Source organism: Trematomus bernacchii, unplaced genomic scaffold (assembly GCF_902827165.1).
Source record: "Trematomus bernacchii unplaced genomic scaffold, fTreBer1.1, whole genome shotgun sequence".
Lineage (NCBI taxonomy): Eukaryota > Metazoa > Chordata > Actinopteri > Perciformes > Nototheniidae > Trematomus > Trematomus bernacchii.
Window position 1 is genome coordinate 6,136 of NW_022987582.1, and position 27,995 is coordinate 34,130.

A 27,995-nucleotide genomic window follows, 5' to 3' on the forward strand; every position below is an offset into this window, starting at 1 on the left:
ATGAAGGTTTTGTGATATGATTGAAATCTCCAGAAGAAAAGTGTTATCTTATTTTGTGTCCACTATGCTAAGTATAACACAACAGTCTAAATGTTTCTAAATGCAAGCTATTTGGTATATTTTTCAGTGGAGGAAGTATACAGCCTTATGACACTGCTACTTTAAAATGAATTATAACACACTACACGTGGTCTTACCTGTGTGGTCACAGCCAGTGTAGGCAGCAGGGGCTTCATATAGCCGTACCTCTGCATTGTCACCATGACGACCGCAGCGTAGCATCTCCAGGACAGCCGCTCTTGGCCTGCAAATGTCAACCAACAACACTTTCAGCTTAATACCTTCACCTTTATGTACCTTGACTAAATATCCAGGACACATTTCTGCTGTGGTGCAACAGAGATAATCACATTTTTTAATGGGAGGCCGTTCAATTTCCAGAGCTGATGAGGTCCAAATACATTTGACCCCAGACGAAGATGAGATTGTGATCTACTAAGACGTCAATTCCAGTAAAGAGATGAGAAGCCTTACTCAGATGGTTGAGTGTTATTCTTATATAAATATCGTTCAGATTTATCTTGTGACCCCTTGAGTCAACATGCTGGGGGTAGAGCCATTTCCCTTTTTCTAAGTCTTACTAAATACATTTCAAAGTTACTATAAAATAATTAACACATGAACAAATGTCAGTACTGTACCTCCTGATCGATAAGGAAGCCCATGGAAGTGAGGGTGAGCAGAACGTAGCCGGTCATCCCCAGAATGTTAAACTGTGACAGCGTCTAGGAATCAACATATGTTCGCATGCCATGAGACATTTGTGGTTGGGAAAAAATACATTAGAATTGAAACCTTAAATTAATATCATGGCTGGTTAAGTACCGATCACAGGAGACCTTAGTGGGAGAGCAGTAACAAACCACACGTCTGTTCGACTGTTTACTTGGCAATGCCAACCAAAACATCTCTTACCTTCAGAATAAGGTGTACTGGCACATTCAGTATCCTGCAGCAAATGTAATCGGCCTCTTACTTTACACCGGACATGCCTAGTTCATATAGACGCTCTAATCATCCACGATGGGTCTTGACGGGGACTTGACCACAGTGGAAGAGCCTGCAGTTTGTATCCCGATAGCCCCTAAGCTGAGCCAAAACAACCAACATCGCATCAGAAATTCCATACAGACTCTCACTGACCTTTTCAGAGCTATTGGGACGAACACAAAAAAACTGAGCGGTAAGAACGTGATGTACGGCCTAATTCGTGTTCTCTAACCTACGGCCTTGGCAGGGGCCGCAGCTGGAAGCCCGGTGTCTCCTGAGGATGCCACGGGCTGTCATCTTAGGTTTATATTTCTCCGACACTCAATACAGTGTCTAACAGCCAAATCTTACTGACTGCTCCCATACTGTTCCGACCCAGAAGGCCATATAAAGTAAACATAAAATTAACCCATCAACAGGATGCAATAAAACTGTATGTCTTATCCAAGAGTCGTAATCCATAAGCCCCGACAAGAACTTTATTGTGTGGAGACCCTCATGGGAACATAAAGGGATGATATAATTATGTTTTTCTGTGAATCAAACAGGGGGGGAATTCTGGCCTCGTTCCATCTATCAGACTGAAGGAACCAGATTGTCAAAGTGTATTAAAGTTGATTCTTGCATGAGGGTTCAAAGGCTACAGATATAGTTATTTTTAGCGAGAGATGTAATGAGCAGAGAATTATTTTGGTATCAAAGGTTATGTGAACTTATCTGTGTTCAATAACCCAGGGGGTTCAGCTGCCGAGACACTCTTGTCACATGATCTTATGTGTTTGTTTGACCTCTCTGTCAACACATGCGGTCAAGACGCCATGCTCGAGAGAAAATCCCCCTCCAAATCCCTCGGAGTCGTCAGGTGGGTTACACTTATGAAACCCTTTCAAAAAGAACATGGATGAAGAAATGCTTCTTTCTTCGTGTTTTAAATTGTACGTTGAACAAGTGTCCAAACTGCAGCAATAACAGAACAGGATAGAAATGAAAGTTAACATCTGGTGGCCAGCGTAATGATTGTGTTATTCTGTTGTCCCCTGAGGACGAGGCAGATTAAGTCATTATTCAGGCTTTTATTGCAGCCGTTATTATGGGGAAGTTCATGAGGGTTTGCTGGACAGAGTAACCATTGAGGAAATTCAGCAGTAGCAAAATGTTACTAAGAATAATATACAATCCTATACTCTTCATACTTTTTTTAATATAAAATTCAAATCTTCATTCAAAACTTCACACAATATGGACATTTTCTTATTTAAGATTATTTATTTCATTTTCACTCCCAGAGATTTAACTGCTCGGTGAACAAAGTACTAAGATATTTAATTTAAGTTACTAAAGTAATTGGCATTAAGATAGAAAACCAAAATCAAAAGTGCTTATTTTTAGACTAATGTATAACATAAAACCTGGATGATAATTATTGATGCAGTCGTGTGTCAGCATCAGTTTTCATCTTACCTATAATAATAATACATCATATTTGTGTGAGTATAAATCTGAATCTGCATAAGGATAGCATTGTACAAAGTTCAATATTAACCTCTGATGTATAGTGAAGTAGAAGTAGTACAGTATTTACAAATGTTTGGTAAATGTACTTAGTTTCTTTGCACCATTGTAATGCTGAGGGTTGACATCTGACACAAATTAGTATGAGCTTTTAGAATAAATCTGCTTTAACTACATCCAGATTACACATAATTGGAGTCTGAAGTCCACACTTTTAGCAATCATCATAACACACAAATGTTATTGAGTTGTTCTGAGATAAGACTTTATGACATGGTCAGTTCCTCTCTCTGCCTGTAATAGAAACAGTTAGCACCCTATAATAAAATGTGAACGTTGGCCTGCTGCTGATGTAATTGAAGACTAGGTCTTACTTTATGTTTTCATGGCTTCAGATTAATGCAATACCCATAAATTGTCCGGCAGTGTATAATCAATTGTCAAGCTAAATAAGCGCCTAGCGAACATGTGGGTATAAATACATAAGAGTGACATGATTTATTGTTGGGCCAGAACGCTCACTTTGTTATTTTCCTTCCAAGTCCTGATTGCTGCATCCTGAAGGCTATTTGGGGTTGGGAAATGGTTGACTCGACAATTAAGGCGTTTGTGTTCACTGCTGGACCACCAGCTGGTGTTTTCATTCGCCGAGAGGGAGGGAGCCCTCGACCCTGGAAAGGAGGTGTGTGTGTGTGTGTGTGTGTGTGTGTGTGTGTGTGTGTGTGTGTGTGTGTGTGTGTGTGTGGTGTGTGTGTGTGTGTGTGTGTTGTGTGTGTGTGTGGTGTGTGTGTGGTGTGTGTGTGTGTGGTGTGTGTGGTGTGTGTGTACCCACAACTGAAGGAGCACCACGGAGGTAGTGATCAGAAAAAGACAGGCCATTTTATTTGGAGTTTGAAGGGGCTGGGCGTGACAGCACTTTTTGGCTAACCAAAACTATGCCTGGGGAAAAAAGGCTTCCAAAGATAACTGCTGAGGAGACCTGATTCTCTTTTTTCTGACGGAGGAGGAAGGGGGTCTTTTGGCTCGTCGAGTGGAAATAATAGACAAAGGTTGTTCTAAAGGGGAATGCCGATCAGTCATTCTGTCATGATGTTAGACAGAGCTAGTCTTTTCCTGCTGGCTAAGTAGAGGACTCTACTCGACCATGGACCAGCCACAACAAACTGCATAATTGGGTGTGAAATAATGTTGGCATACAAACATGCAGCGCTCAGTCTTAAATTAGGAGCCCTGGACCACCTTGTCATACTTTATATGAGGGATAACTGTAACCTAAACATAACAGTAGTCAGTGTGTGACCCAGAAGGTCAACAGTTTCAACCTTACAGAATTCACTCCCTCCTTCAGAAGGACTCCCAATGTGCTTTTTGACATTTACAGTTTGTCAAATAGGACAAATACATACCATCTTGTTGTCAAACACATCTTGGTAGGTCCCCAGCGCCAGCAGGAAATGTATGATCACATACATTTGTAAAGGCAGCGACCAGCTGGAACCATGAGGCACTTCCTGTCCGGTCACCTGCACATGGAAAATAAAACATTTTTAATTTCCCAATCCCACATTTTTGTGTGGTAAAGAGAGTAATATTCTGGACTGATTCTCACACCCACATTTTGCCCACACTTATATAACGATGATTCACTGAAGTTTACCTCATGTTTATTGAAACATGTTCAGAAGATTTACAGTATGGTTGTACTGGTCAGGGCAGTGAAACGCTCATAACATGACTATTTATTAACAACCAGCAAAAATACATATGAAATATAATTTTGGGTGTATTATTTCTCAAGGACCATTCAACTGTTTAGAGACCATTAAAGCTACAAAAATGAGCAAAAAGTTATACTGATATAGATTGTGTAACATCCATTCTCTCGTAGAAGGGATTTAGTAATTGTCCTTGTTTAGGCTTTTTTAACCCAGAGGTTATGCATCCATGCATGTCACCTTTTAACCACTAATTCATTTCTTCTTTTGCTTTCTATTTCAATTTCACACTCAATCGTGCACTTTTACACTGCAACCAAAACAAACTTTATTTTCAGCTTGTTGTTTTTATAAAGGAAAGGAGAATTAAAACAGCATCAGGGCAAGAGTTGGAAGAAAGTAATGCAAAATGAAAACTAATAGAGAGGAAAAGTGAGTCAGTGAGAATGTTTGAAGCCTTTCAAAAAGGAAAATGTATTAATTGAACTCATAAAAGTCATGTTTAAAACTCTCTGATAATCGTACATTCTTCCGATAATTTTTTTACTTCCAATGTGTTTATTTTCACCACAAAAAGTACTTAAGTTGCTTCAATCTCTTTCAGGCTGAATTATAAAAATGGGTGGTGACAATTAGTTTGCTTTGTTCCGTGCAGAAAGTCAACAAGCATTTACTGGGTGCAGCCGTTTTTCCCCAAACACACAGTATTATATGAGTCCTTTCTTAAGAATTCCCTGAGTCATTGACCTGTTTAGTCTGTTTCGGACCAAAAGTAATTATGCCTGAGGGCCTTGTCTTGAAACTGCATCCTTTTTGGAATGGAGTAAAAAACCTAGCCAATGATTCCTGTGTTTTATTCAGGGGGTTTCCCAGGATCCCGAGGAACCAAACCACCACATGTGGGTTCCCCCGCATCCCATCCCCAGCCCTGTAGGTATTTCAGCACGCTGCTCTGCTTATTCTCAAAGAGCTGAAACACGTTCAGCCTCCTCTCCTCCCTCACTCCCCCTCTTTTTCCTTTCTTTCCCTCAGCGGCAGATATCAACTAGCAGCCGTCTACACAAGGCCTTTCAAGATATTTCGGTTCAATTCCAGCTCTGTCCGTGTTTAGAATCACCCCGCTGGGTTTAAAGGGGCCAATTTAATTGTTAAGGCAAAGGGGAGGTTTATTTCTTTGAGTGTGAAGCATGAGGGAACTAAATATGTGACACCATCAGCGTTATTTCAAAGCTAACCGCCGGGGCATTCGACTGGAGCCTGTATTTCTTTCTGCACACACACACATTCACACTCAACTGCATGCGGTTTTAATCCCGCAGACTGCGTTTTAAAGACGGTGAAAATGAACTTATGTGTTCCCTCAACAAAGGCTTAGCAGCTTTTATTTGATGTGGCAGTCCTTGTAAAACTTGTAGATATGTGAATCCTTCAATAAGGAATGCTCTGTGTCATTAGCCCCTGTGTGTTTGCGTGTGTCAAAATGATGGGTAATGAAGCCTAGTGTGCTATTCTGAAAAAACAGATATAAAAACAGGGACATTGTTGTTTACTACCTTGGGATTGTCAAGATGGTCACCAAGCCGAGGTTTACCAGGTTTCCAACTCGGGCCGTTGATGAATGTCAAACATTTGTCGCTGATAGTCTTGAAAGTGGTAGATCTTCTCCCCAAATACAAATAGTAGTGTAACTAAAAGAGAAGAAATTCAAAAGGTCAAACATCAGACAGAACATTCAACTGATGGATGTTAGTGAAGCCATAACTGCTATGGCTAATCATGAGTCGAAACGTTTCTGCTTTCATTGGGCAGGTCATTGCTCACAGTGAGGGCAGCGAAAATAATCACAACATCCACCTCCTGGCATTTCACTTTATTGGCCTCCTTCACCCTCAGCTGGGCAGTTTGTTTAGGGTGGAGTAATGTTATGATTACCAAATAGCCACTCAGCCAGCAAAGGGAAACATGAGCCTATGCCTCATTTACTAAAAGGTGTTTGCACTCAGAGGGATGGAGGTGAGATGCTGGTCGCACCAATGATGGCGGATGGAACCAACCTGAACATAGAGGATCTCAAAGGTGTTGATAGGGAACACCAGGGCCGAACACCACTTTTTCTTTCTCTGCAGTGAAGGTACCTGACAAGGACATATACAATTTGAATATAAAAAAACTGAAATAATGTGAAAAATATCATTAACTCTTCCTATGTACACTTGGAACCAGCATTACGAGCTTTCAAGCATTGATTGCAAAATTAGTCCAGTCTGGAACATGACGTGTACATTTTCCCAACTTGTGGATATGAATACTCCAAATACAATACTTTAAAGAGTAAAATATAAAACCTGCAAAAGAAGAACATTGATAAAGTTGGCATCACAGCTCCCTGGGATAAAACACGTAAATCCTTCTGCAGCCACAGAAAAAAACAGCCGAAGGGAATTCTGGATAACGTTAACCACAAAATGTAATCAGTTACTCTCTCGCTGACGTTTAGTGGAAGAATTGCTGAGTCGGGTATGAAGGCTGCAGGCAAACCTACATTTTAAAGAGTCACTGTTTCCCTTCATTCTGATGCTATAATGGATAGTACCGCAACTTTTATAGAATAATGAGAGGCAAAGCATCACAGACACCAGTATTGATACGAACACTGAAAACAGCTCACTAATATCATCTTTCAACCCTTTCATGGTACACAGGAGGAGACTATTATATTTTTAAAGAGAGACACGTAACAGTCACATCTCAAAGCCCTGTGAAACCACAGGCTGCTAATATCTTTATATGACTCATTAATATAAAGCACCGAACACTCTCTGCAAAATTCAACTATTGATTTTTAATAATATTTACAAAAAATGCATATAAATATACATTAATATGGGGCATAACTTTTAAAAAAACACATTTGTATCATCATAAATGTGGGTTAGCTACACATCATCAAAGTCAGGGTATGCTTTAGCACTTCCTAGTGTTCAGAACACTAAAACATTCCTCCTTAAAAGAAGATAATCTTGCAGCAGTGAGCAAGAGTTAATATCTTCTATGTCCGTAGGGGGAGATAAGGCTGTCATTTAGCAGTAAATGCTAATTTAGCAGTTCATGAAAGAAGAGGATAGGGTATGTTTTATTGCAAAGCTAAGAAATGGAGGCAGTCTTTAGTTGTAATCCTAATCCTATATTATGAATATCAAAAACATTCAGAATCTTTACTTCTGGCACTGATCAAATGCTAATACCCGCCACTGATCTCTAGCTATAGTTAGCAGCACTGAGATAATCTTCAGGATTAAAACCACATTTCTGATGACTTTTTCTTACCAAATAATCGGTCCCATATGATGAGAATTCCTCCGTAATTCTTGTCAATGCAGTAGTTGTTCCTCCCTGTTGGAATAATATGGTGTCTGATGAACAACAAACATATTTAAACTAACCAAATCAGTCCAAGTGTCATTATAACATTTCAGCCTGTATCACATATTTATGTTTGCTCTTCCTGTTAATGTTAAGTCTAAGCCATGGAAAAATCTAAAGACAAGAATGCCTTTATGAAATAAAGCTCATCTCACCATGATGAACTTTGTGATGTGTTGGTGTGTTGAAAACCCACTCCAGAGGTCCAAGATTTTTGATCAACTAAAATAGAATAATGAAACACAACAAATTAGTAATAAATGTAAACATATAATGTGTTCAGTAAATATCATCACAACCCAATCTTCAGTTCATCCACCGGGGAGAATACTGTAATTGTGTTACTTAAAGGTGGGGTAGGTAAGTTTGAGAAACCGGCTCGAGATACACTTTTTGTTATATTCCATGGAATGCTCTTAACATCCCGATAGCAATGAATATCCTAAGTGCTTTGACAAAAAAAAATTCATCTGTGGAAGCCGTAGTACTGTAAAAAGCACGACCAATCATTTTAGCCGGCCCGGCTAAAATTATTGGATGGCCTACCTGCCTGTCAGCCTTCCATCTGTGTACAAACTTATCTCGTGCCCTCATTGGTCATGTGCGCGTTCGTGTGTGTTGGAGGAGGGGCTCTGTAAGGAAGTGGCAGATTTTTTCCGGTTGTGTATTTTCAAATTCTAGCGCACTCGAGCCGGTTTCTCAAACTTACCTACCCCACCTTTAATTCTATCGCAACATGTCCATTTGAATATTTTTTTGTTTACATGGAGATTATTTTGGGAGGATATACATTTCAATGTATTACAATATTGGGGTAAAGACATATTCTAACTTGACAGGGGCACTAGACAAAAGGTCAGAGGGTTAACAAAGTCATAAAGGTTCATCGTCTGAAGATCATGAATATGTGCCAGTCCATTTCATTTAATTGTTTATTTGAACCGGGACAGTGCACATTAATGAACATTTTAAACAAAATAATGTTTTTAAATGAGCCGGATTTTAGCTTTGAGCTAGTTTCCATCCGTAGTCCCGTCACATCTGACTAATCATTTACTCTAATTTATTCTTTTGTATCAAAGATGTACTTGCCAATTTTACGTAATACTGTAATTCTGACCAAACAGAAAACAAACAGATTGCCTTGGATAACTTTGCGAATGATGCTTTATGGTAGACTTGTTTCTTGTATTGAGTTAGGTCACATATGTTTGTTTTTATGTGAAAAAGAAGAGCACCATTAATATCAGTATCAATCAAACACTCACAAATAACCATCATTTTGTTTGTTTCCTCAATCAAAATCAGCTCAAATCAGTTCAATTGTTTAATGGAGAACAGTATGTGTCTGCTGGTAGGATAAGAGAAAAATATGGCAGTTTGTAAAAATAATCTCATGTAAAAGGACATTTTTTGCATAAAACTATGAAACATAAATCATGTTATTTTCTTTGATATTAAACAGATGCCCCAGTGACTCATTAAAGATTACAGAGGTCACACAGAGCATATTTCACAAACTTCATGTTTCTATTCTTGATGAAACTCTCAGATATTTTGATGTTTGGCATCAGTACTGCAGACCCCTCAGTCTGCAGAAACGTGCACGGCTGGACAGAATTTCTCAGTGATTCATTATTCCCATGTAATGGCTGCGTCTGGCAGTCGAGCGTGAGAGTTTTATCTTGAATGAAAAGGGTCTCCACCACTTCACTCCGGCTCTAAGGCTGGAGCGGCGCAGCGTATAGCGTGCCAATAAATTACATGACATCAAAAAAAAAAGCCCCATAAAGGAGGCATAAATTACATCCCTCCAGAAAATTGTGACTATTACGACTGTTTTCACTAATAGTGCACTAAAAGATGGAAGGCGTTCCAAATCCATTCATTCCCTCTCCAGATTGTGGGGCTTGTAACAGTGATACTCCCAGTCGCTTTAAAGGCTGAGAGCGGGTCATGCTTCTGTTTGGAATATTTCATAAAATCTCATTATTTTTTATTGAATACAGGTTCCACTGCAACACGGGGTCTACACGGGGTCTACACAGGGTCTACAAAGGCTCGACTCAGCAGACATATTAGTATTGGCACGGGGAGAAAGATAACTTTACAGACTTGTGTTTCAGTCGGATTACCCTTTTAACTTTGCACACCAACCATGAATGGAGGAGAAGAAATGCAGACAGAGCTACACGTGCTGCACGAATAGACAATATATTTACAGATTTGACTAATATTACATATTCCTATTTGAGAAGTATTTTCTTTATCCATTATTCTATTTGAGTTACAACTAACAATGTATTCAATTGAAAGAAAAAGTATATTTAAACAAATCAATTGATCATTTCCTTCCCCTGTAGTATGCAGTACACAAGGGCAATGTCACAAAGAGCATCTTAATCTTTTCCTAACACTTCACATGCAGGTAAAAAGTCAGAGTTTCACTCAGAGACATAGAACAGGACGCGTGTGTGGTGATAACTGATAGTAGTTGTTGTTTTACTGGATCTGTCCAATGGTCAAATCTTTTAACCATTAAACATCATTATCGATGCCCACTCCCCATTATCCCATGTTTCCCTTTTTTAAAGATCCAGATCATATCGCTGTTTTAGAGTTTTCCACAAAAACAGTCAATTAATAACAGAATATATGACCAGTGTTTAAACATTTACCTCAGTGTGGATCCAGAACTGGTAGAGAAGGTTTAACTCTATGTGGACGGCAAAGACCGCAGGGGGTGCAATCAGAGCCATGGGTAGGTAGAAAATCTGAGGAGAAGAGGAGAAAAAATATAATACAGTATACACAAAGTTCTATTTCACTAACATAAAGCTTCATTTAGGAACACATCCAGGGATTTATGTGCAACAGATGAAACATGTTTTTGACTTTGATATTTTAACTATAAGTAACACTATCACTAACATATCTTACATTATGGCTCCAGATGTGTGGATGCTGGTAGACAATCTGACACAGGTGTTCTTTTCCATTTAAAATCTCTCAACTAGTAATGTCACTCTGAAATTAGGAGCACTTGATATAACTTCAACAGATTTACAGATTATTCCAGCAATAGTTTGTATTTTTGTCCAAAGTCGATCTCTTACCAAAGATTAGTCCAACGTTTCTATGTTGTCTGTGTTACTCAGCCACATGTGACCTACTGCAACTGTGTGGCCCTCAAAACCATTTTTAATAGTTTAGAGCTTTAAGGGTTGAGACAATATAATATGTGTGTCTGTTAATATGGTCAATGTGTCAGATGAATGCAGTCGAACATTTTTGCCATGGCTCTGACATGACAGACACATTGGTTTCCGACCAATCACAGCTCTTCTTGCTACACAACGTGCATGACGTCATCGAGAATGCAAACAAAAATGGCATCAAATCCTTTTAGTCATTATCACAGATTGTATCATTGAATTTGTCACCGTACTTGTCATCCATTCTGATACATTTTTGTCCCATTTAATTGTTATTGGGCTAATTGAAATTCAGTATGAGGGAAGAAGAATAAGATATTCCCTCACAGACACTACTTGGTATTATAAATAATGAATTTATTATTCTCATTTATATGTTGACAATTCAACAAGATAATCAACCAACCTATCCTTTGAGAGCATGAATGATATCTTACCCATGACGTGAACTGCTGGGTGAGGGACTGTCTGAGGGCGGTGGTTAGGTTGTAGTACTCTGAACTGTGGTGAACCTGGTGAGCAGCCCAAATGAAGGACACCTCTGTATGAAAAAAACAAACACACACATAGATCCAACATGAAACAGGAGTCCAAATCTCAGCGGTTATCGCTGCATTACCTGCTCATTAACATGTTACAGAGCTAATATATAATCTTTCATGAGATTTATATGCGGGCCTTGAACCCTCACACACATTCAGCTGCCTTTACATCACCACAAGTGATTTATCTCAAAACCCAACCTCCCCAGATGAGTAACTAAACACGTTCAACCCCAGAAGGAGTAGTTTGAGTCCTGCTCCTGGCCAGCCGTGATGAAAACCTGAGGCTTGAGTGTAACTGGCCGCTGGAGGAGGAGGCGTTCAGGTTCTTATGGCAGTTGGGGGTATTCGGCTGCAGCTGGTTAGCGTCCAGCTTGATGTCCCAGTGCTCCAGTTTACATTCCTCTGCTGTGTTGTGATACTTGCTACATTAATATCTGTGTTACACTTCATTTTAACATCCAACGGGAACATGCTTGTTAAGTTTCACTGGATTTTGGGCTGTTTCCGGACCACCCCGTCTAGTCTGTGCTTTTTGGCACCTCCAGTCCACTCTGGCCTCTGCAGCAGTACAAGAGAGAACAGTAACCTTCAAATATCCCAGAACCACAGAGCCCCATATAGACTATGTATAGAGATGTATTTGTTATAATAAAAGCAGCCCAAGTTATTAAATGAGGTTTAAGTTTTATGAAGCAGCCTTGATGTGTGATTAAGGGATCAATTATCAAGCAATTAAACTTCTAGTATTACGCATGGTGTGCATCACTGTGTGTGAGCCCAAATACACATTTAACACTATTTTTAGCTTGATGACGATGCACATCTTTTATTTATCTAAAAAGTTGTATGTGTCTTAGATAGGACCATAAACAAATATGTTCTTTTAGACAACAACAGGACAGTTTGACCCTGCCAGGGACAGAACCTGCAGCGTCTTGTAGTATAATGTTGATTACTTATTAGGAGTGGTTAAGTGTGTTGGTTTGAGCGGAGGCTGTGGTGTCACTACGGTGTCTTAGTAAATGTCTACCATGTGTTTCCAGTTCTTTGCTCCAGTAATTTCATCACGCCGACATCTTGAGAAATGTGATTATTCGCTTCTAGTGGACAGTAAAGAACAGAAGATGGCAATATGCAATATAGCAAAACAGCAATGTGTTGTTTTACAAGGGGTTATGAGGAAAAAGATGTCATGGCCAGCTGAAACGAGGATATACAATATATCAAATAATCACCTTTAAACGGTGGCCACTTCCGCCTTATCAGTTTCTCTGGTATTATATATTTTATGTTTATAGATACAACATTTCTCTGTGTTGGAATTCAACAGACACTGGAATGGAATGGCTGCCATACTTGTAAAAATTGAGATTTAGGAAAAATTTGGAGTGGTCTCTTTATTTTTTCCAGAGCTGTACTGTAGCTAATTTATTTTTGCTGTGTAGACATGAGGGTGGTATTAATGGTATCATCTAACATCTAAGTCCACGGCTGATCAGATACAAATAATATTTCTTAAAATGTCAACTAGTCCTTTAACCTATCTGAGAATGCCAAAACCATCACATTTGAATTTTTGAGGTTTTTACATTGTAAAAGTGTTAAAGCTCGTAAAACTCTTCCTCTCTCGCTTTTTAATATACTTGTGAATGGTAGCAAGGCAGTCGAAAAAACACCAACTGGCGGATGGTCTGCTGCACCTGAACAAACACAGAACTGAAGGTACTGAAGGTGAGCAGTGTGAGCAGAGTAGCACCACAATCTGTCCGGACAAGTTCCCAATCACTGCAACTAGGAGGACTTCCTCAAGTGTTTGGGGAAACCCCGAGGAGCTCCCAAGCAATCTCCACACCTTGCTTATTTAACAGGGTTATTGCTGGGTTTCAGAAGGTGTGAGAGAATAAATGTCACAAGGAATGTTTTTGGAAGCGTCACATACAATGTTAAATTGTGTTTTTTTGTATTAAGTCGAAGGAAAAGGGCTGGACTTTATTTCAAACTTTATTTGCCCTCTCAACGCAATAGTTTGCAGACAAGGCAAGGGTGTGAGATGAGAGACGAAACACACAAATAAATCTGACGGCATCTACAGCAGTCAAGCTAAAAAATTATGACGCTTCTTCCGCTCTGAACCATGGGGGATTCAGAGAAGAACTGTCCTGCTAAAAGACATATTGAGAGGATAATCCAGTCTTTGTTTAATTCCAGCAGTTTTCTTTTTTTCTTCACAATGGAATCGTGCTTGGCAGGGCCTAGGTCTAAGGGCAGCTAAGATTGATGCTTCTTGTCATTGATAGGAAGTAGGAACCGCTAGGCTTCACTGCAAGCCCATGTCCTCATCTCGGACTCTGCGGGACACTGCATAGTTTGGCAGGGTCTATTCAGGAGGGAAACCCCGTTAATGGTGAGAACCAATGCCACAGAGCTCGCTTTCCCAGCACAGAAACGCTGAGGACGGCACTTCCATGAGGCCGCCAGCGTGCCTTAACTCACGCTTTCTCAGGAATAACAAGCATGAGACGCGCTAATGATAGACAGTTTTGACACTTTGTATGAGACTTGGCAGGTAAGATGACAGCATTGGTTGATTATTCAAATCCTTAAATCATCAATGTTCACCAGACAATACCTTAAAGGTAGGGTAGGCAATTCACTTCAGAAACACTTTTTGTTATATTCCATGGAATGCTCTTAACATCCCGATAGCAATGAATACATTAAATGCTTTGACAATAATATATACAAATATTTCATCTGTGGAAGCCATGGCGCTGTAAAAAGCACGACCAATTATCTGCCTCGGACCGCGGCAGATAACTGGACGGCCTACCTGCCTGTTTGTTCCATCTCGTGCACAAACTTATCTCGTGCCCTCATTGGTCATGTGCGCGTCCGTGTGTGTTGGAGGAGGGGCTCTCTAAGGAAGTCTGAAGGAAGGGGCAGATTTTTTTCGGTTGTGTACTTTCAAATGCTAGCTTACTCAAGCTGGTTTCTCCATTCTTACCTACCCTACCTTTAAAAGTGGCTGTGTGAATGACGACTAATAACGTACCTTTGTTCAGATGGCCTCCTTCAATATGAGCCCACCTGCAACTAAAATACTGTAAGCCTTGCTATTCTGGTATTCAAAAACAGGAATCACCATACTGTGAGATGAGGTCTGGCAGTAGGGTGATGTAATTCTACGATTTCCGATCATAATGACCTGGTCAATACTGTTGAATTATATCATGACACATAATCAAGGCCTATAAGTCATCATCAGTCATGTTACATGGCTGAGCTAGACTTTAACAGAGTGTGTTTATGTCCAAATCAACCCTGTCAGGAGCAATGCTTACATAACCGAGTCGTATAAACGCCAGAATGCAAAGTCCTATTGAGCTCCATGACTTTAGCTCCAGTGGAGGCCTGCAGTAAGTGTCGATAATGATCAATCGGTATCTCGATAATGCTGCCACAAAAGGAAAGTATGACTAGTCAAAAAGAAAAATAATCATCAGAGAATTAAGTCCCTATCGACTCTATTTAACCAACAAAACCCTGTGAAACGCTTTAACAGGTCAATCAATCAGCTGCCATATCATCACCCTCAGCGACAAACTCCTGGCACTAACACACGGTGTCCTTCATGTGGAGTCCTCTGAGTGGTGGGCCGCCGTGTCAATCACACGGGTAATGGCCTGTGAACAGCCCTCCAGTGTTTGGATTGGCGGGTTCTTGGATGGGGTGCCAACCCAAACAGCGAGTTCTGGACTCGGTGGGACAGTCAGCCAACTCCCCTCCGCTGCTGCCATACTTCATGCTGTCCACACAGCTCAGTCACACACACTAAACTAAACACACTAACCCAGGTCAGGCCCACTTACAGCTCTCACAAACAGGCTTTAAAAAACGTATAGAAAGTGAAGGGTGACGTAAAGTGGCTTTTCTGTTATATTTAATATAATCAACACTGTATCACTTACAATTCTATTAATGCTCACTTACTGAAATCCCGTAGATATAAGACTGTTTTATTCTTTGCTGCTGCTCTCTGTTGTTAACATAAAGGAGGATGATAGATTTTATATTTGATGCTGTAAAAACCCAGGGTTTATGGGAGATTTATAATACCTAGATACAAATTAATCAACTCCCATTTTTTACGTGTGTTTGTCAATGAATTATTAAATGAATATTTCGACATATTTATGACGAATATAAAAAGGGCAATCGTTTTTATCCTAATAACTGAATAATAATTGTTTTTTCCATTTCGATAAGAATTTCCATCCAAATTAAATTCAAATACAGGAAACAAAATAAATAAGAGTTCTGCATTTTAGTGTTGTTAAGTCGAGAGCAGCATGAAAGAGATCAGAATTCATGAGAGATTAACAGTGCAGATTATACATTTAATGTGTTTCTTTGGGGCGACAAGATGAGACATGGCCGAGTTAGCTTGATGAGAAGGTTGTGACCGTACTCTGAAAAAAGCAATCCACATGTGAGGCATTACCACTCATCTTCATGTTTCATTCACACTTCAGTCACTGCAGGTTTGTCCTCAGCACTGCTTGCTGGTCACCTGTTGACAGAGGGAAGTCTGTAGGGAAGGAAGCACACAAGGGCAGCAGACATCCTAACGATGGCCTCCGCTGAGCTCAGCGACCCTCTCAACGATCATAACACACTCTTCTTTTCTACACTTTGTTAAAATGCCGCGCATACAGGCCCTGTGGACATTATCTCTTTGTGATGACTAGGTTCAATCAGAGCATTTCTCTCTCTCCCTCTCAGTAGACGTTCTCTCTCTTTCATCGCGCACACAGCAGACAGAGAGTGTGAGCGCAGTGACCTATAGATCACTGTTGATGTTATTCCTGCCTCCCATGAGACCTTTCACTTGGTCTCTGCTGCTGCCGTGAGCGAGACCCCCACATCCTGACCACACTGTACAGACAGACCTAGCAAAGCAAGTGGGGGCCCATATTCTTCTGTAGGCCCTGCAACCTGCACCGGGCCAGGAACTCGCCGTCATGGTGAAGATTTATGGAGACCTGGAGACCTGGACGCCCGGGGAGGGTGCAGGTTAACCCCCCAACCCCCCAGCCCCCCCCCGACCCCCACCACCTCCGCCCTGCCACACAGCCCAGAGGAGCTCCTCTTTAAACAATAACATCCACATCGTTTGAGTCCCGACGGAGGAGCAGAGGAGATATGCTGAGCACATCTGTTTCTCTTGACAACTGCTGCTGAGGGGAGGGGGGGGGGAGAAGGGTCTGTCCCCGCAGACAGGGAGAAGAGGATGTAGTGAGGTGCTAGGAGAGGAAATGTTGATAAGGGCTGCTCGACAGGGACCTGAGGGTAGAAACTGTTCAATACATATATTCTGCTAACATTTTTGAAGTGATGTGTTTTACAAAAAAGAAACTATCACATATTTTGTGATATAATAGAGAAAAAGATACACAAAAAATCACAGGAGCAAAATTGACCACGACTGGAACATGAATGGGTCAACATTGTGTTGTATTTATAAAGTGTTAGTATTTTTTGTATATTACTATAATTTATCCTCAACATTATACATCCTATAAAGAGATACTATTCTGAGAGAAGGGATGAAGAGATGAGGATGTGTTGCTCATTTCCCTAATGACTTAAATGCAATATGAAAAACTCGTACTTCTAAATGTATTAGTTGTCTGGCTGCCACCTCCTGCATTTCCATTTCAAGACTGGACATATTAGAATCACAGGTAACACAGTAAACCATAATGATTTGCGACAAAACAGGATAAAACCTTAAGAGGAAATTAATTAAAATGGCAGGTGAGTAATGACCAGAAAGATTTAGCAAGACAAAACACACAATAATGTTCAGCAGAGACAGACTGGAGAAACCCGCTTTGTTACTTAAGGTAATTTTCTCACATCACCTGACAAATGGAACAATTTGCTTTGAAAAGGCACTTTTAGAAAATAAGTCTGTGCAATAACAACAATCTTACAAGCTGATTGCACTTCACACAATCTGTTTCAATCTGTCAAATGGTGCCATTAATCTGTCGCAGCACTGCGATTTAGGAAAGAAAGAAACAGATTCAAACGGAGACATGTCATCATCCATCAGCACTGCTGCCATGTGTTGAACGAAAAAAATGTGGCTCTAGTGCTGGCACCATGCTCAGAGGAAAAGAGGACAACCCTGAAGCCTGTCACTGTGGCAAATATGTTATTTGTTTCTAGCAGTAGCATAATGCTAACTTGTAGTGTACCTTTTATGTTGTATTGTACTGTTTGTAAATGGATGTAGCAGCAATCACATTGTAGGATTTTGATTTTTCATTTTGACACAGCCTTGATTCTCTTAATTGATGTACGTGTCACTGTTTTGATTGACAACCACAGATGTCTCCATGTTTCTCTCAGGACTGTCAACGTTCATCTGGGATTACATTGATTGGTATTACAAAATAAATTGAACCAAAAACACAAATTATTCAACAATCCTAGATTTCCTGTCAATTATACCCCCCCTTATTTCCATAACCAACAGCTTCACACTGAAAATGAATCCATCACTCACTACCCAACAGGAAATCCATCATATTAGGAAGCAATGATAACATTCCACGGGGACTTTTAGGTGATTATCTGATGTTTCTGGGCTACAGAGCAGCAGCAGCAGCCAGTGTGGTGAGACGACTGTCGCGTAACTCCATTACCTCACGTATAATCAAGAGTACAGACAGCTGACTGGCTGATTAATGGCCTCAGCTTAGCTGACATGCCTGCATATAGATGCCGCCCGAGAGCAGAGCTGCTATTAGTGGCGCTTGCGATATGAGGTTAGAATAAACAGAATCAACAGGGCTGTCAACAATATGGCCGCATCCGAACAGTCAGCCTCCTGCTCACCCAAAAGCATCTGGTTTCAGGACGGTCAGGAATAGAAACGGTTTAAATATATAGTCTGTCTGACAGCGAAAGCAGCAGACAATGTGGGCAAACTTGGAATTTATTTTCAATTATTGTAGTTCACCAGGTTATTAAACCAATATGTCTATAATAAATGGTTAAATACTTAGCAAGGAGCATGTTATTTCAGGAGTAAGAGATATACAGTACCAGCAATCTGTCACCAACTGAAAGCATCTTCTCTTCTCAAACCACTTTTTTTTTTAAACAGTGAGAACAGATACAACCATGACTCACTAAAGCTGCAGTATATCGATTCTTGGACATGCAGCAGTGATAAGAGTTTAAGTAAATATTGATATCAAATGTTTAGATAAACGAGCACTTCATTTGAGTCTGTAGCCTCATCCCAATACCCCTCCTCGACTCCTCTCTTCCCCTCCTCCGGGACTTGACCCGGAAATCGATCAAGACACGCCATGTTGAAGGACGTCCCAATAGCTGAAATGCACACGGAGGAGTCGAGGAGGGGTGAGGGAGGAGGGGTGCGGGAGGAGACGAAAGGGAGGATACACGAGAGCAGACTACGCGGAAGTGTTTTCACTACTCGCGTATAAAAGCCCCGCCCCCACCTTCACAGCTGGTCGATTTCAAGAGAGGAAAACGGAGAACTGGAAGAATGAGTGGAAAAGCGTCACATAAATGTATAAGTGCTCACAGCTCCGTGGGAATTATGTGCAATTCATTTCTTAAGGTTATACTAACAATTTAAGTCATGTTTAATGATCTTGAACGTCACTAAAACATAGCTATTAAGAAAGCTATTTCATAAATGGCTAGATCTTGATAAATAACAATTATTTGTTTTGTTTTGTGTTAAAATATTGAGTAGTTAAATTATTTAAAATGCACAGTCCTGAATGTGGGTTTGTGGTGAATGTGGGGATCTACAGGACACACATGTTCAGAGTAAAGGCTTTCACATTATTATAATTGTATTGAAATGTACATTTTACACCAAAACGGAACACAAAAGCAGGACCAACCATCATACATTGAATTCCTTGACTAACAAGAGAAAGATTCATCATTTAAATACATATTTAACAACAAATGGGCCGGTTCTAAAGGGTTATTCAGTTAAGCCCGATGAGAGGGGATACAGCTGTGCACATGTCATCATTAACAGACGTCGTTTAAGAGTGACGTGTGAGTGAACGAGGACATCCCAATTAATACCTGAGGACTCCTCTGTCCTCGCGTCTCCTCCTCGTGTCTCTCGCTCGCATCTTACGGAGGCGGAGCTAAGACGCAAGGAAGGGATGCGAGTGAGGGAAAGGAGGAGTCGAGGAGGGGTATTGAGACGAGGCTTGTGTGTGCAGTGCACAAAGTTCATTCAAATGTTTGATCTTCCACATTTACCTCTTGAACCACAACTGGTGTTTGGCCACGCAGATCAGATCTAATGCCAAACAAAGGCCACAAATATGGTCTAGCCACAAGCCACAATACATCTGTCATTGCAGAATCCTGAATTTCATCCAAAGGCCTGCAGACAGGGGCAGCTCACTTACTTCAAATCTGTTGTTATCACAAAGATCACAGCGTCTGGCAAAACCAAGCGGTAACGTCTCCTGAATAAAGATGGCATCAGCACAGGCCGATGGCCTTTCAAAGCTCTTTCCACTTAATTATTTTTTAGCTGCCCTTTCATGTGGAAGTCATGTGAGGGAAAATATGAGAAAAGGGGCCATAAAACTGGTCACACTGAAAATGATATTCTTCACTGAGGCTAATAATGGCTCTTACTTCCCAGCAGAGGATGTCATATTTCCCTCGTTTGTCTTATTATGAAATATTAAGATGATAGCTCATATGGCTTGACACAATTGGATTAGAGATGCAGGGTTCTTGCTGTTTTGAGGCAAAAATCAACTACGAATATGAGTGCTATAAAATAAGACTTCTAAAGAAGCGTTACATGACAGTTTGACACTCGTTAAATTGCTGAAAAATACTTTATAGCTGCATCCTACATCCGTCTCATTCCTCGGTGCATTATTATAGGAAACATATATCCCACACACTGAAAGGCTTTGGTTGAATCTTGTTCTAGGAAAAGATGGAGGTCGGAGGTTGACCGAGATGACCTTGGCTGACCAGAGTGACGAGTGAGGGCCGTGCGGAGCCTGCGCTGCGGTCGGGGACAACCGCTTTACTTTGGTAACAAGAGGAAAAGCTTATATCCTGAGTGAGCACTTCTGAAGAAATGAAAGCAAGTGGAAAAAATTTTGAGACGTCTAAATGATTCTGCAGTTAAAAATAAATAAAAAATCCGACCAAATAAACCAAGCAGATATGTGATACAGTGAACGTCATTCCTCTGCACCGTGCGTGAGGCAATGAGGACAACAGCGGGAACACACACTTCATTCAGACACACATTACAGCTGCAATTCTAAAAATAAGGTTACACACATGGAACATCCATGTGTGCTGCTCAGCCTGGTTTCATAGATCAACAAACCATGGGTTGTATGCATGATGAATTAGGCTCGAACACAGAGGGTTAAATAACAAAGACTGCTCAGCCACAGCAACATGCCAACATTTCACACAAAATGATAATTCCCCAAAAGTGCTGCACATTGGAATCATGTTTTTATGTGTTGAGGTCAACAATACAAATGAATATATTAATAAGAATGTGCACAAATATCATTAAGAGGATGAAAAGAACGGGACAGGCAGTCTCTGCTTTCAATTTAACAAGAGCTCTAAGCATTTTGTTGAATAATCGATCACTTCAGTTTACTTTCAGTTTCAGGCAGACTTTGGATTAAATTATTTGGGTTTCAGGGGCGAACAGATACAAGTATTGATTTTTCATGCCAATGCATCAGTCTGCAGCAGTGGCGAACCGTGTCTATCACTACTGGACCTTCTGTAGACACACACACCCCCCACCACCACCGCTCTCTGCAACTCTGAAAGAATACGCCCATTGGCTACAAATCAATATATGATTGGTTGAAACTGTCAATCCAAACTCTCGCTCTCATTCAGTGTAACGGCCAGGGCATTCTATCAAGGATATAGAATACCTTGATTGAAGGATATTCTACCCAAGGACCCCGAAAAATATCTGATTGGTTGCTTTTTTTTTCTAACACAAAACCATTCAAATGCGTAGTGCATGGACCGAGAAAGACAAACAAATCAACGCAACACTGTAATATTACAGATCAACAACACAGATACGATTCTCATTTATTCATTTTATTTATATAATTAAATCGATTTTTTTGGTTTGCCACTGGTCTGCAGTGATAATTTCACTGTCCTTGGTCTTTCTCTTGTATGCGCATATGTATAGCACCATTACAAATGTGTGTGTTAAAATGTTTGAGAAAAAAAATCTTAATAAGGTTTTCACACAATTTACACAACATTTTAAGAGTTGATATTAAAAAGTTCCATTATAATGTCACACTTTGATTTCTTTACTTTTCACAAAAGCAAGGGCATTTTCACTAATCTGATGCTGCAAAATGCTCTTAAATCCAAGGACAATGTTCACAGTCACCTCAAAATCATGTCGGTCAGTTCTTGGTGAGTCGGTTAAAAAAAAACGTATGTTTAGCCAGATTTTCGACTTTCAGCCAAAACTATGTGGACTAGACGGCGGGCAGCTTGATGTGCCACTGACACAAATAAACATCTAGTGCAGGCCACAGATAAATAACTCTCTTCCGGTGTGCTTTGTGGCAGCTGAGCATCTGGCACGTGCATCAGTTGAGCCAACACACACAGGAAGAGTCATTTTTAAAAACATGTTGAGCCACTACTGTACAAAACTGTATCCGCTCTATATTTATTTTATAACTGGTGTTATAGTGATGCTGCAGGACATCACTGCTTTAGAGCTGTGACTGTATGCAGCTTGTTGCTGTGAGAGCTCCGGGTTAAGACCACAGATCTCTGGAGGCCACGGCCTCTCACATCTGCGCAGCTCCAAAGCAGCTGCATGTAACTCAAAAATAATTGCTTCCTCCACAATGTCCAGGACAGCATGATGTGTGTGCTCCTCCCTACAGGGATGGCAACTAATCAACATATTACAACCATTTATCATCAGCTGGCTTTGTAGTTTTGTGTTAGTATTATCTGAGGCACACGTGATAGATGAGTCTGTTGGTATGATTCTGGTAGGTAGTGGAGTTATACTGGCAAAGTAAATGTAAAATTCAATATGCTTATCACTGAAAACACAACACCATTATTTTTAGAATTTAAAATATGTAAAACTTACAAAATGCATCTTTATATCATGTATGAGATGCCTACTGAATTTAGCCATATTTAAAAAATATATATAAGTTGAAAACAAACTAACGATTTGTATTATCAGTGGAGAAGAGGATTACACTGCAGGCATATTTGTCAAGTTTTGACTGACATTTAAATCGATTCCAACAGGAAATGTGGTCACAATTTAAAACCACCATGAATCCTAGCGGACCACATACACTGTGCTTCGCGATGAAGCAAAACTTAAATATGTCACATCTTCCTTTTTAAGCCAACAGAGGTCAAAGTTTCTGTATAATACACATTAAACATTTTAATAAACGACACTTTTAAGCCGTGATTAACTAAAGCCTTAATTGTGAGCTGTGAACATCAGTGTGAGTGTTGCTGCTGGTACCGTGAGCGAGGCGGTGCACCCAGTAGTAGCAGAAGTCCACGCCCAGAAAGGTGATCCACCAGGTCCAGGCCGAGTCCCAGGGCAGCTCCAGCAGGCGGTACCGGTCCCACACGAACATGTAAGCAGACAGCTCACAGCCTCTCATGAACAACCTGAGGGAGTCAGTACACAGAGAACATGTTCTGTTCAGTTCATTTGTGCATCTCGACACACTTTCCTAGTGAGTGTTGTGTCTATTTGAGAATGGGCTGATGTCAGTTTGATGTCAGAAGTGAGGTGTGCTATTTCCTGCATACAAATACATCTAATTACATTGTTGCACTTTTCAGAAACATTTTACTATAAGTGAATAACACGCTTACAAGAGAGATAGCTTGCAAGCTTGGTTAGCTAGATGCATCCTTAATTCACATACACTGTCATATTATTGGGATGCTAATTTTAGCTAGAGAAAAAGTGTCTTTTAGTACAACTGTGGCTGAGACATTTCACTTTAAATGGGACCAAAAATTACAAAGTTTCCATCATGCAGTATTGAAGAGCACTTGTAAACAGCAAATGAGATTATAAACTTGTTATGAAAATGGTCGCTGAATTCTATATAATCGAGGTTAATTTTGGAACCAGTGGAGGGTCATAAAAAATAATGCAGGTTTAAGGCACTACTGCATTTTATCCTCTTATCTGACCAAGAGGTTGCCACTTGGTACCACCTGATGAACCTACTTTCAGTTACCCACTTCACATCACCTCACTTCGGATGAGTGGTGGTCCGACAAAATTTGAATTAACAAGAAAAAAAATGTTTTACTATCTACAGTACCATATTGATACAAATGTGTTTACAAAAAAGTTATTTTTTCTGGTATGACATGCAGCTCCACTATCTGATTAAAACGTATAGTACGGCCCGACTATGAGCAGCTCAAACACTCACAGTGGGATTCTGGAGATCATTCCAGCAGATACAGAGGTGAGTCCATCACTGAGGGTGACCACTGGGGCTCCTGTCTTCAGAAAACCCACCACCAGCTCCAGCACCATCAGCCCTGCAAAGAAAGGAGTAGCCTACACACACACACACACACACACACACACACACACACACACACACACACACACACACACACACACACACACACACACACACACACACACACACACACACACACACACACACACACACACACACACACACACACACACACACACACACACACACACACACACACACACACACACACACACACACACACACACACACACACACACACACACACACACACACACACACACACACACACACACACACACACACACACACACACACACACACACACACACACACACACACACACACACACACACACACACACACACACACACACACACACACACACACACACACACACACACACACACACACACACACACACACACACACACACACACACAATCAAGATTCAGCACTGTTACAAACTGTGGAAAACAAGACAGTTTCAAGCTGTGTCTCAGCTTGAATATTTGTCTTGGAAGAAGAGCTTAATACTTGCAGGACTTTCATGTCTTGTGATCCATGTTTATTTCCCTTTACCAGTCTGGAGAAAATGGTCTTAAGCCACAATGTATTGGCAGATTGGAGATCACAAACATTTGTCTGAGCAGAGCTGCACTGGTGGAAAAAAGGATCTCATTGTTTGCTTTAAAGATCAGGGCTAAACAAAAACACACCATGAAACTTAATTGTCTTATAAATACAGCAAAGTCCTCTAGATAGTGGTAAGATAGTTAGCATGTTAGCTTAAGGCTGGGCCCTTTGACTTGGCACGCAACTTTTTACATTTTTTAAGTATCCTTCCCCATTGTAAATGTATTTGAAACCAATACTGAAAGTTTGAAATGGTTCATGCCTATACAAATGTGTACACATGTATCAAGAAGTTGCCCTATATAAACAACTTTTCCTCTGTTTGGCCAACTTTAAACATATGGTGCAGCAATATGACATTCAAAGTTTTCTTTGTTTCTTTTCTTTAGCAACTATTTTTGCACATGATGCCACATGATTTTCTTTTATTTTTTATGTAAACAAAAGACTAAATTATTCTTAGCCAAAGTGCGAAAGTATGCATTAGCGAAAGTAACTACTTATGACAAAACAAATGGTAAGCACAAAGCAAACAGTCACTGACAGACCTCTCTTTCTAACTGTGCTAGAACATGTAATAACCCCGTAATGGGTCTGTCAAACATGGAACAAATTAGTGAGGGACGGGGTTAACAAACAGGTCAGGACTGCGACTTCAGCAACGTGTCAGACCTGCTGGTGAGCTCTAGCTCGAAGGCACACATTGACCAAGTGACTGCAGTCGTAACCGGGACACATGGCCCGCCGAGAGCCAGGAATGAAGGGCGTGACGAGACCGCAGAGGAGCACATCTGCAGGTGGGAAGGGAGGAAGTGTGTGTGTTTGATGGAAGTGAGAGTGCATGCATGTGTGTGCATATCCACATGTGAATGCTTCCACTTTAACATGCAGGTGTGTGATGTGAGTGTGTGTGCACAAGCAGAGGCGAGAGCACCACGAGGGACCAGCGATCACACGCAACGCTCCCAACATCTGGCAGCCGACTGCAGAGCTGCCGCCAACAAATGGGCTCGCAGCGAGGCAGACCTCCTCCAAACCCGCTGAGAGAGAGATTATCATTCTGGACGGCATTCTAAAACCTTCCCTCCTTTTTTCCCCCCTTTCTAGCAGATAGTTTTACCTCCGCAGCCCCGCGTTCTTGACAGCTTGGGACAAAATTGGTCTGCAGGGCAAATTGATTCTTAAAAAAGCAAGGGCAAGAATACGTGTCTTTGTTTTTATAACTTTCTCCATCTTTTTGCTCATTTCTCTTCCTTTTTTATGATGTAATTGTCCTCCATTTTTATTTTTCCTCTTTTTCAGCGAGATATTTTCCTCTGAATCAGAAAACATCAGAAACTGTCTTTCCTTTTGTTTTTTATCTTTTTGCAAATAAACAAAAATTCATACTGAAGAAAGCCTATTTAATACTGAAGCATACGTACATCCTTTGTGAACCGTTTGTTGTGGCATCTAGTTACTTTATTTGATTTTATTCTGAATTCGGGCCTTGGAACATTACATTTGTGGACCAGATGTCTGCATTTTCCCCAAACAGCCTCTTTAATAAGGTCACGGATGACTGATGTTGGTTGACGACATTCAGGCTGAGAATATACTTTTATCTCTGCTGTCTGACAAAAATATTGTGTTTGCATTCAGGTCACTAAATAGCTACGACGCATTGCAATGTCCTGCTCAGCCCTGATTCCAAACATTTCTAAAATTGGAAGTTTGTGTTTTGCTTTTCTAATTAATGTCGCCTCTTGAGAGAACAGAATAATTAACTTAAACAGTGCTGAGTCACACACACCCATGCTAACTTTTATCACCGTCAAGCCCTGCAGCAATAACAAATTTGTTTAATCACGGTTGGTAGTGGGTTATAAGGATCCTGCTGTGAGGGTAATTGTTCTCCTCCCCTGATGTGCCTCATAAAAACCTCATAACAAACATGTGCTGTTAAACCTGCACCACACATCTGCCACAATAAAAGGAAACTGAGACACTGTAAACTGACTGAGAAGCAGAAGAATCCCCAAAGTTAAATTGTGCATTTAGTAGGCATGGGAAATTATTTAGTTGCTTTTAGATGTCTAACCGAAGTCTGACTTGTTTGTCATTCTGATTCTGAATTTAGGAGTACTGGTTTCAGAGAGTATACATTTCACTACTGCAATTAATCTAATTAGTGTCTGTGTGTAATATGTGAGGGATCTGTTCTATAGTCTCAGTTTCAAAAGAAAGGCCTAATCTCAATAAGACTGAATAAATAAATCTTGACCTCAACTGACATTGCAGAATAATGTAAATTGTCTATTCTTTGTTAATAATCTTGCACCTGAAAAAACACCTGTATCGTTGTAGTTTGGCAAAGGTAAAAAACGGTATACTTTATTTGCCTGTAGAGAAAAATGTAAAGAGACAGGTAATTCAAAGCTTTCTATTTTCTTCCAGATAATTAACTATTAAGTCTTTTTCAAAAAAAAATTCAATTACACTAGACTAGAGAGTCTTTATCATTATCATTAGAGTTATTTTAGATACTAACGTTTTAACTAACACATTTTCCTTTAATGTACAGATTTTTTTTTAAACTAATGTTTACATGTTATATACAAAAAGATATCTGAACATTATTTTAAATATGTAATCACTGTGCCTGTTGTTTGTGGTAGGCTACAAAAGTAAGTCTTCTAACTCTAATTAATCGTGTATCTCTGCAGCTCTCTAGTTGATAGGCTTACTTAAGCACTTTTTTAAATACACTTTTCAATGCAGCACTAGTGTGTTTGCCTTATCTGGTTTTACGACTTTTACTATAGGCTTAAAGTATTTCTTCAACCTCTGAACGATAGGTGCCTCAGAGAAAGAAGGTTGAACTCTTTTACACAACAACAAATCATCACATACTGATGAAAGTGAGGCTGTACCGACCTGTTGAACATACTGATGCACATCCTCCACTTTCTGGAAAGATGATTCATTCGGTGTGATCATGAAAAACATTGCCCGGGCCCCCGTGGATACCGAGTCGGGGTTCACAGCTCCAGCCATTGGCAGACCGCACCGTGCTCACCGCTAATCCGTGTCACTCTCTGTTACCTGCGCAGGTATTGAGCGTTACTTTGGATCTACTTTCTCTGATGTGTTCGCCGTTTTATAGCCTTGTTTTCCTCTTTTCCAAGTTAGTTAACTAGGTCAGTTGCGCAATTGAGAGCGCCCCAGCAAACTTCTCACACACAGGAAGAGGAGTCCGTGACAGTTAAAGCTGCAGAATACAGTTACTGTATT

The 27,995-nt window shown here is 40.4% G+C and overlaps 1 protein-coding gene across 1 annotated transcript; it reads right to left on the reverse strand.

Annotated features, from left to right (window-relative positions):
* Nucleotides 1–197: 197 nt before the first annotated feature.
* LOC117480216 (alkylglycerol monooxygenase-like) lies at nt 198–27,986 on the reverse strand (the record flags this gene model as incomplete). Its single annotated transcript, XM_034127447.1, is given in 13 exon segments — nt 198–306; nt 705–785; nt 3,969–4,085; nt 5,831–5,965; nt 6,332–6,373; nt 6,375–6,412; nt 7,605–7,670; nt 7,856–7,922; nt 10,379–10,474; nt 11,353–11,456; nt 23,075–23,226; nt 24,012–24,142; nt 27,639–27,986. Coding segments are annotated over 13 exon segments (1,258 nt in total), but the record flags the coding sequence as incomplete, so codon positions are not given.
* Between the last annotated feature and the right edge of the window lie 9 nt (nt 27,987–27,995).